Here is an 11047-nt window from a genome sequence, read left to right on the forward strand (position 1 = left end):
GGTACCAAATTTCTTGTTGAAAAAATCTAATTGTTGAAGTTTTAGCATATTGAATTGAGTGAAGACGTGGCCAATTTTGCAATGATGTCACGATTAAACGAAAATTGTCTTTTTCTTTGGAGATAAACTCTCTTTGGAGATATTTTTGACAAATATGTAGTAGTTGGAAGAGTAGCGAAACAAAACTTGATCATGTTTCTAATCAATTTGTCTGGAAGTTATGCAAATTTTATTACTATAACGTGTATAGTTTTAATTTAAAAGTTGCGTGGTCTAATTTTAGATTATTTTTAGTTGATTAAGCTGAAAGCAAAGTTATTAATTTTGAAATGCTACAAACCGGTAGAGTTAAACGATACCATGACGAACGTTCCTACAATTTTGTTTGCCAATTAAATCCCTACTTCCCATATAATTGTCCCCAAGCAGCTATTAACAGCCCACCGAAGGAACCTCTGGCGAATCGAAACCCGGTTTACTCGGTGAACGGTTCGAGGCGAGAAAGTCGTTGGTCTTCGGCGGCGCTCCGTGACTTTGACGGCAACGCGTGGGCCGATTTTGATATGTGGACGGTGCTAATGGAAATAATTACGCGATGCCGACACGGCAACTCCTCTTTCGTTCACTCAATATCAACCACAAAACCAAAAAGAAGAAACACACCCACAAATAAAAATCTCATTTCTTATTAAACTTAAACGGTACTTTTACGGCGACCTATCGTTTCTTGGTTTGTAATAATCCGTTTGGCGCCGCCGCCGCAAATCTAATCTGCATATTTCTGATGGGAAGTAGAAGGGGCCCCCGCACCGTTTTCTGCCGCAATCGGGCACGCCTATCGAACGCCCTCTTGTCTCGAGCGCAAATTAATTAGCGATTTCGCACCGCTCTGTCTCATTGGACGTGACGGCGAACACGGCCACGGGCCGAAGAAAACGGAAATTGGTAGAGACGTTGACGGGAGGTGTTGGCAATGAATAGTGACACACGTCCTTCCCAGAAACATCATTATTTACTTCTTTTTTTATTATTTTCAAAATTTGATATGATAATTTTTTTTAATAAAAATATAGATGATATAATTAGTTGAGATTAAATGCAAAAACCAACCACAGCGTTGACGTATACGACGAAGCAACTCCGAATTGATTCTTGTCATTCGCTCTGTTGGCTTTGATGTTATCATGTGATTCATTGCAGAATGCAAATGTGGTTAAATTGCGTAGAAGACTTGAAGTCGTCTCGGTATCGATTTCCTTCGACACCATGGAAAAATTCCATCTCTTCTTTCGTCCTATTATCTTGACAGAATTTTATGGATTAAAACAATAATAAAATTAAAAAAAAAACAATCTAATAACAACTAAAACTAGCATTAGAAGTAACCCTAGACCTAGAATCTAAGCCATCTTAAGAAACGTACGGCTAAACCCGTATGTTTCTAGTTCTAGGTCTAGTGTTAGTTCTAGTTTTACACTAGCACTGTTACTATGTAGAACTTAGGCCCCCCATCGACGGTCGAACATGTTGGCCAACTTCCAATCCAACGTCGAACCCAACATGTTGGGTGTGTCCATCCACGATCGAACTTCACATCGAGCATGTTGGGACGACCTCATTTGTGCGATGGATCTTGAATCGGTTACAGCTCTATGCGCGGGTGTTATATGTTTAAATAGAAAGAAAAAAAGGAAACCTCCACGTTTGTGGGCCAAGAAGTGGCTATTAGAGCGAAATAGTTTCAGCCACATGTCGTTATTGACTGAAATAGCTACCAATGAGCCACAAGACTACAGAAACTATTTACGCATGAATGAACAATGTTTTGAAGATCTACTTGAACGAGTTTATAATCTTCTTGAAAAAAAAAATACGAATATGAGAGAATCCATTTCTGTTAAGGAACGCCTTGTTGCCACACTTCAATTTTTAGCAAGTGGTAGAAGCTATGAAAACCTGAAGTTCAGTTGTGCGATATCGGCACAAACGCTTGGCAGAATTGTGCCAGAAACGTGCACGGCTATTTTTAATGTTCTCAGAGACGAATGCAGTTCGGGATTGGTACAAATGTTTTTATAACACTAATGGAAGTGTTGAATTTCAAGAAAACATGATTAATAACCGTTGATAGTTGAATGTTCTGTAAAACCTAAATTGACATATATCTTGTACTATAAGTTCCATTAGCCGTTCTGTAGTCGTGTAATGTCTAACAGACCGACAAGGTATTCTCAGTTTGGGGATGGACATCTTCGTAACTGTTCAATGGAAAAAATTGCGATAAAATTTGTTATAATCAATGACCATTTCTACATAACATATATGATTTTTACCGCAATTTTTTGTATCGAACGGTTGCGAATATATCGATCCCCAGACTGAGAACACATCGTCAGTCTGTCAGACCGTACGCGACTACAGAAAGGTTAAGTATTGTTTCTAGAAATAAACATTACTTATTTAAAGTCATACCTTGATACTTGTCATGTTATAATATTACTCATTAGTAATATAGTCTATTAAAACAATTAGTATTAACAATAAAAACACTTACTGTAACTCGTTCTTCTAATTTGTCCTCGCCACTCTCTTCCTCGTCCTCCAGTGGCACCTCATCTCTTTTTCGTTTTTCCAACGACGATACACCTTTTCTAGCCACTTCTTGGTCGCTGGTGAATACCATTAAATCATAATACCATAGACTTGGTTCATATACGTCATCTTGACCACTTCCGGTCCGTTTTGAACTTTGCACTTTCTTTAATTCTCTCCGAAAGGAAGCTCGGAGTGATTCCACTTTCGCTTTTACAAATTTCTCGTCACAATCTGAAAATATTTCCTTTGCCTTATCGATTAATGCCGTATACCCTTCCTTGCGAAGGTGTTTGTTACTATAATTTTTGTGTTTTACATCCCACAGCGAACGTTGGTCCCTGTATATTTCGATAAATTCGCTCCAAAACTTCTTATTATCGTTAAAAGACATTTTAAACCAATGTAACTCCAATGTAGTGTAAACACTATTAAAAGATGTCTAAACTGACGTCATTCTCGTCGAGCCGCTCGACGGTTGACCATCCACTATCGAACATGCTCGGTGTTGAGCTCGAGTTGGCCGTAGCTGTCGAGCCGAGCGCCCAACCCAACAAATCAGTCGAGCATGTTGGAAGCGCGTCCATCGACGGTCGAACATGTTGGCCGAGCCGCTCGGATCCAACATGTTGGCCAACATGTTCGACCGTCGATGGGGGGCTTAACACTATACCTAGAACTAGAAGCATTTGGGTTTAGCCGCACGTCTCTAAAGACGGCTAAACCCAAATGATTCTAGTTCTAGGTATAGTGTTAGTTCTAGTTTTACACTTGCACTGTCACTAGAACTAACATTAGACCTAGAACTAGAAGCATTCGGGTTTAGCCGTCTTAAGAGACTCACGGCTTAACCCAAATGTTTCTAGTTCTAGGTCTAGTGTTAGTTCAAGTCTTAATTCAATGAAAAATATACAACAATCTAACGTTTTCCAAATTTGTTGCATTAAAATGGTTCATTCAAAGAATTAGTAAAAAATTCCAAATTGTTTCAGATTATTAATTAATTTTCTTTTTGTTTTAGGTTCTAGAGAAGCTGCTTTTACATATGCGATCTCAAGTGCTGGTGTAACATATGCGGTGACTTCTGCGTGTGCTCGAGGTAATATATCGGCGTGCGGATGCGCGTCAGGATCGAATAGATCGCGGGAACCGGCTCCTTCAGGATGGAAATGGGCGGGGTGTAGCGTGGATGTTGCCTTCGGGATGAAATTTGCGAGGAAGTTTCTCGATTCGAGGGAATTCGACGGTGACGAACGAAGTTTGATGAATCTACATAATAATAAGGCAGGAAGAAAGGTACTTCTAAATCGTCTTATAAATTAAACACCCTTTTAAGTCAATCTATAAAAAACATTTTGAATCTTCATACACTCTTACACAATTAGAATCCCCAATATCTATCAAATATAGATGATAGTTGCGGAATGTTGTCTATTAGACATGAGTTGTCTATTTTGTTTATTGAACTACAAAGAGGCAGAATGACTGCACGATTTTCAATCTTAAACCAATATAACATTGTATCAAAATAATGTGAGCTGCCGACCTTTAGCGACCCTTGCAATCTGCTGCCACACCTCGCCATTTCACGTTTGCATTAACGTAATCATAAATTTTAGAAAACAATTTAAAGCAAATGTAATTATCTATCTCTTGATAACCATAACCATAGAGATTAGAACAAAAGTGGTCAAGTTATTGAAAATCGTATCACAAGAACTAATTGAGATATCATCACGAAGTAAAAAGCAATTTAATAAGTATTTAAAATGTTGAAGTTTGAAAGGATGACAATCATCTTAAGCATAAATTTAAAAGCAAGTAATTCTTGACTTCTACCCATAATAGACAATAATAGTCTAACAAAGCATTAAGAATTCTGAAAAGATTTGGTTTTCAAATTCTGCATTTTATAAAAGTTCATCTAAACATCTTCATTGATGAATAAAGAGTATCATATTTTTCCTATAATTCATGATTATCATGTGCATGTTTGATTTTTGGAATCAAACTAAGAAGAAAAAAATTAGAGGAATAATTAAAATAATAACATAAAATTTCGAATGTCAGCAGTAAAGAAAAACTTTAAACAGAATAAATTCCTGCCCGTGGTCTCCTTCTACGTTGGTCGCATTGAATTATGTATTCAATTAAAATGAATTTATAGCGGGCTGTCCGCTCTGACCGCGTGCGAATCTTTCTCTCGGTGGTTCGCCGTCCATTTCGGTTCTGGATTGAACGAACAGAAGCAAAGACTCGACTCAACGGTATGCGAAAAATTCGACGCCAACCTCTCACGTATAACTCACCTGTTTACAGTCCGTTTAAGGCAGGCTTTATAGTCGATTTATATCGTCCGAGATATCAAGAATCGTCTCCCCAATTTTTTCTTTTTGATTTTCTTATTTTACGGCGCCGTGCGACGGCAGCAATTTCGGTATACATTATTGATACTAATCTAGCGAGGAGAAATCCGTTTTTGCTTTGGGGTAACACATCAAAGTGTCAGACGGGGCGTTATTCTAATTAATCGTCGAACAAGAAGTAGTCAAGTGAGAGGAAGAAATGGTCGCCGGTTGCCGAGTCGACGAGTTGCGAAATGATTTAGAAGCCCGGAGCGACGGCAGTTTAGAGAAACTTTTACGCCCTTAGTCTAAAGGAAATACGTAGATAAATAACGTCCACACGAATCGACGCAATTAGCGCCGAGAGATAATATTTTCGAAGACTTCCTACGACGTGTCCGTCTGAACGCGGGCAACATAGTATGCTTTATGACCCGTTAGGCGTAAATCCGTGTTGGTCGCTTATTTTCCAAAGACGTATAATTTCGACATCAAAAGAACCGAGAATATTACCGTATTTAGTTATACATATACGTTTTCAATGCATAATTAAAGGTTAATTTATCAAGGACTTTCTAATAAACGCAATACAAGAAATAACTAAATACTTTGAATAAGAACTCTAAAAGACAATAAATGGCCAAATCGTACTATAATTTATTATTTCTTCAAACGTCATGAAAAGACATCTTTATTGACCTGCTTTCTTAAGGAAAAAGTATGCCATTCAAAGACTGTCACGGTTGCAATGGCAGCAAAGTGGAAATTACTGTTCCACTACATAATTTCAAGTGGATAGTTATTAAAAACTAGAAAGCTCTTTTATTATAAATTGTAAAATTATTGTTAAGTTCAGAAAAAGGCAGGTCTAAGCGCTGGTGTCATCAGAAACAAAACTTCAAAGCTATACGATAACTTTGTAGAAAGTAAACCGTCATCAAGAAAGTACTAAACCTTTCCTTAAAATTATTTATTTGTTGCAAATAAAGGTTGGTTAGATAAATTCAAAAATCAGTAACACGTTTACAATTTGTAGTTGATGAGAGAGCCAACTTTAGCCAATATTGAGGATGAAAGAACATTTACTGATGGACATCGCTACTTCCAAAGCTATCATTGTTGCAAAACGGTCAAAGGACACTCAAAAAGTGGAAGCCCTTTACAGCAAAACTAGCCAGAGCACAGTTAGTTCTGAATACAGGAACCAACCCAACCCAACCTATACCGATCAAAACATACACACCGGGAGTAAGGATCGATCGCTTACTACTTGTTATCTTTCAAGATAACGTCAAGAACAAATTGGAACCTAGGCGTTTGAATTTACTGCAAAAAAGATGACTATCTTGAGAATCATAAATGTCAATAAACCATCATGACTATGCATATAAAGGATATGAATCGCCACACAAAGTCTAGAAAATTAGCATGCCCCAAAGTACAGAAAGAAAGCTGCACCATGTACCCAATAGAGTCCAAGCCAGAGTCAGAAAACCGCCAACAGCGGTTTCGCCTTGACCAACCCACCTAAAATTACAGTCTTGAAGAATAACAACAGATAAAATAAAATATCCCACGAAACGTCATCAATAAACCATAATCTATAAATCATTAAAACTTGGAGCTGTAAATAATAAGAATAAAAATGTCTGTATATTGTAAGTCCAATAGACAATAGAGATACTTTTTGATACTTTTTTTTAATGTTTCTTCCTTTTTATAGACAATACTTCAGATTATCTGCAGTTAACTCATCAGGAATCTTAAAGAGAAACGTAAAGATTTAATCTTTGCCTTATAACCAAATTTATTCTTTCCAGTCATTAGAGCAACATTTGCAATATTCAAACATTTGCAAAATTGGAAGGGGACAGATATTTGAAACTTCTTAGATCTTTCATAACAATTTGTTTATGTCAAAACGAGTTCTATAACACTTAATCAATTAAGGGTGTGGTATAAAGATATCTATGAAGCGGAGATGAGCTGATGAGGAAGTAGAAAAGTTAAAATGAGTTATCTGAGGGAAGAGATAATTCTGAGGCTTTGTATAAAGAATTGCAAATAGAAATCCATATCTATATCCATGTTGATATGAAAATAAAGCGATTGGCATCATTTTGAGAAGATTCATTCCGAATTTACGAAGAAGGAAGTGGATGCGACGCTGGAGAGGGATAGAGAGGCTATGATGTCTGTAAAGAACGTAGTGAGATCAAATATTATTCAGGTTATACGATTATTCACGGTATGTACAGATATCTTGACTTCGCTATACAATAAGTGTATAAAATAATGTAGATTTCCGAAAGAAGTTTGCCTTGATGCTGGGAAAATTGCTGAAGAAACTAGTATGAACAAGACTGGAGCTTAATTAGATTGATAGTGGTCTGAAACGAGAAGAGGTTTGGTTTTAAAACGCGATGTAGTGAATGTAGCTAAGAGTGATTAACATTCCTAATAGTATCTATACATTAATTCCGGACTACTTTTAGAGCCATCAGGTGCTGAAGAAATTGTGATGTATAAGACTATGGTTTGCCCTTAAATCTCTATCTATGACACCAAGTTGGGATTGTCAGTATGGCAATTAATTTGGATGATCTATTGATTATGGTTATATGTACACAATTAAAAGTTTCAAAACAAAAAGCAGCAGGATATACATGAACTTAATAAATAGACAAATATGTTTTGAAGATATATTTTTTCCTACCGTGTTTAAGACTTGTATAGTTTTCATCATTGGTCTCAAAAGTCTTTGAAAATGTATTGAGGTTGGTTCTAATACTCATGTAATATTAAACGATGTGGAAATTGTTCTGTTTAGAGGATTGAGCATACTTGTAACCATAATAAGATAACAACTCATAACCAAATCACATGTTGTTACTTCTTTGATTACCCTATGTAATGTTATTTATATTTAACAAATGATCTTTCTAAAAATATTAACAGATTAGCTTTTAATATAATTATGATTTGTTGTATTGTTTTATCACTCATTTTACAATAGATCAATTTATTATCCGTTTCTCATATGAATTTCCTGGTGTCCTAATAAAATTTATCACCGCTCAAGTCTCAAACGTCATACACGAAAGCTACCTGAATAATATCGATTCAATTTGATTAATAGATCGGTGACGATTTCTCTCTTGTAATTTATTAACGCCCTAGGTTCACTTTGGACATACAATTTATGCACGTCAGCTAAGTAGGTAAGAATAGACGTTTGGGTCAAGAAATCAATTTTCAATATACTAATGAAAGAACATTTAATATAAATCAATACGAAACTAGAGCAAAAAATAAATCAAAGTATTAAGACTGGAAACTTAACGGAGATAATAACTGAGATAAAATAGTTAAATGGTGATTTTCATAATAATTAATTACTTTTTGTTTATATTGTAACAAGAAAATGAAATACGATGGAAAACACAATCAAAAAGAAACTTGATTGATAATAATAAACGTTTAACATTCTTGAAAATTTATCGCAAGGTAATTGATGGTCTTTATATGCAAATGGAGATCGGATGTATCGATACAAATCGGCGGATTCACTTATCGCGATTCGATATCGATGAAGTAAAAGAGAGAATGAAAAGGAAAGGGTCGCGCGTCGTCGTCGTTTCAGAGAGAGCTTTTATGTGACAACTTCACTAAAAGCGATCCAAAACCGATCGTAACGCAAGGGCGTAAAATACGAGCGTGCGTGTCCGCGTTAACACGGTTTTTATACGATTTTATCTTGAAGTGACCGCGATAATTTCGGAAACCTACACGGACCAGAGACTCGACTTGTTTCGCTCTGTGTCAAACCACTTTGGCGACCACACACATCGCTGTTCACCAATTTTATTATTCTGTAATAAAACATCACGTTAAAATGTTAATAAAAAAATTAATAATAATAAAAACGTTCCTATTACAAGATAATTCGTATATAAATTATTCATAACATCATTCGATGTGGTTTTTTCGCTTGGTTTTCTTTGGGATTTCGAAGTTGTTCAATTAGTGACGTGAAGACGCATACAAAAGAGCAATAAGATCGCGGTATAGGGAAAAAAGCGCATGAATACGTAATAAAATGCCGCCGTTGAATAGGAGCGACGTTTCTTTGGCTTTGGACCGTTGTCGCCGTCTTCGTGGTGCCCCCGTGGGCCTTACCCTAACAATCAGGTCCATCACTCACAGGGAAACTGTCAATTAGTGAGTCGAGCCGCGAACGCGAAAGAAATCCAAACCAGCGGATTCTGGAGGAGTAGACGCCTGCTCGTTCGCAATTCGAAGCACCCACGTCACGGTTACATTCTATTTCTTCAAACTGATTAAGTTCCAATTTTTTTGTGTTAACGAGAAAAGAAAATAGTACAATATGATTATATTTTTTCAACCTAATTATGTAAACGACCAATAACTACCTTGATAAACGTTTTACAAGAGTGGTCGTTATGACTTGAAACACGCCTCTACAATACGTATTTATAGGCCGTTACGTTAGACATAAAACGTCGCCGATCGATATTCAGGCTAACTGTAAATTGCCAATTATATTACAGTAAAATTACAAACTGAAAGATTTACGGGTGGTGAATATGTATAATTTATAACTGTTAATGTTGATCTTTTTTTATTTTTTATCATCAGGCCGTTAAATTAAATCTGACGACAGAATGCAAGTGCCACGGGGTATCAGGAAGTTGTACCATGAAAACTTGTTGGAAGAGCTTACCGCCGTTTCGACTTATCGGGGATAGTTTGATGAAGAAATATTACCGAGCCAGGCCTGTGACGGCGATCTCAAGCGTACTAAAAAACGAGAAGAAATCGAAGAAGATCCATCTTGTTTTAAAAAAGGGAAAAATGCCTATAAAGAAACCTCCTAAGAAAAGTGATTTAGTTTTCTTACAAACGTCTCCAAATTATTGCGAAAAAGATTTAACAGCTGGTTCTTTAGGAACTGTTGGAAGAGCTTGTAATCGAACATCAAAAGGTAAAAATGATTTAATTAGGTAATTCTAATTCTTTATTTTGAAATGTTATATATATTTTTTGTTGTAGGTAGCGATGGGTGTGACTTAATGTGTTGTGGTCGAGGATACAACACGCATCAGTACACAAGAACTTGGCAGTGTAATTGCAAATTTTACTGGTGCTGTTCGGTCGAGTGCAAGGTGTGCAGTGAAAGAACCGAGGAGTACACTTGTAAATAAAGGACCGTAACGATCCTCGGCACCACAATAACCGTACGTTCGATCGTCTCTGAACAATGGACCACAACGGACACAAACCGCTATCAATATACATAACGAAACGATAATTGATTAATCAACGAAGCCTCGGCCTGAAATAACGTTTAATGTCGGTTTATGCAAACGCTATACTCACGATATTAGAATTTACAGTTAGTTTGTACGTATTGCCTTACCTAAATTATTTATTTCCTACCCATTATTTGTTCGTTATTAATGTTATACGTCCCTTATTTTTTATGTAATTTACATGACACTCGTTTATAATTTTTGCTTTGTAAATCGCTTCTAATAAATTATCTATTACAAGAGTTTTATTTATTTTTATTTTTGAAACTAACACACAGCATATGCGTTGTAAAATATATTCCAAAAAACTTAATATGTACCATTTGGCCTTTTTTTATTAATTTCGAAAAGCATTTGATTGACAGAAAAAACAAAAAAAAATGTATAGATTATAAATATAGCTATGTTAGATTTGATCTTTCTTAGTTACTCTTTAAATTTGTTAGTTTTATACAATAAACACAGAATTTAGATTAGGAGTGCTTAAACTAACACGATGAGCGATCTATTCTATATATGTATATCTAAAAAAACGGATTTTAATTACTCAGGAATGAGTTTGAATTTGACTGCTATACAGAATATAAAAATTCTTAGTAGACTTTATTTTGCTTTTAAGGGGGGAGATACATTTAGACGCGCAAAAATAAGTGCGCTTTTCATGTAGTCTTAGGGAAAGTGACGGCGCGAATTGCTTTGCTTTGGACAGTCTAGGATTTGTTACAACGGTTAGAATTACTTGGGAATACATTCAAATTGTTCCTAACATTCGTATCT

The 11047-nt window shown here is 36.0% G+C and overlaps 1 protein-coding gene across 2 annotated transcripts in view; it reads left to right on the top strand.

The window, feature by feature from the left end:
* LOC111424516 (Wnt oncogene analog 2) overlaps window positions 1–10513 on the top strand; it is a 65440-nt gene extending 54927 nt beyond the window's left edge. For both annotated transcript variants that reach the window (XM_023058070.2, XM_023058069.2), the window contains exons 3-5: window positions 3614–3888; window positions 9597–9942; window positions 10011–10513. In XM_023058070.2, the coding sequence (XP_022913838.1) occupies window positions 3614–3888; window positions 9597–9942; window positions 10011–10162 (773 nt within the window). In that variant the 3' untranslated portion in view covers window positions 10163–10513. The remainder of the gene's footprint in view (window positions 1–3613; window positions 3889–9596; window positions 9943–10010) is intronic.
* The last annotated feature ends 534 nt before the right edge of the window (window positions 10514–11047 follow it).

Source organism: Onthophagus taurus, chromosome 7 (genome assembly GCF_036711975.1).
Source record: "Onthophagus taurus isolate NC chromosome 7, IU_Otau_3.0, whole genome shotgun sequence".
NCBI lineage: Eukaryota > Metazoa > Arthropoda > Insecta > Coleoptera > Scarabaeidae > Onthophagus > Onthophagus taurus.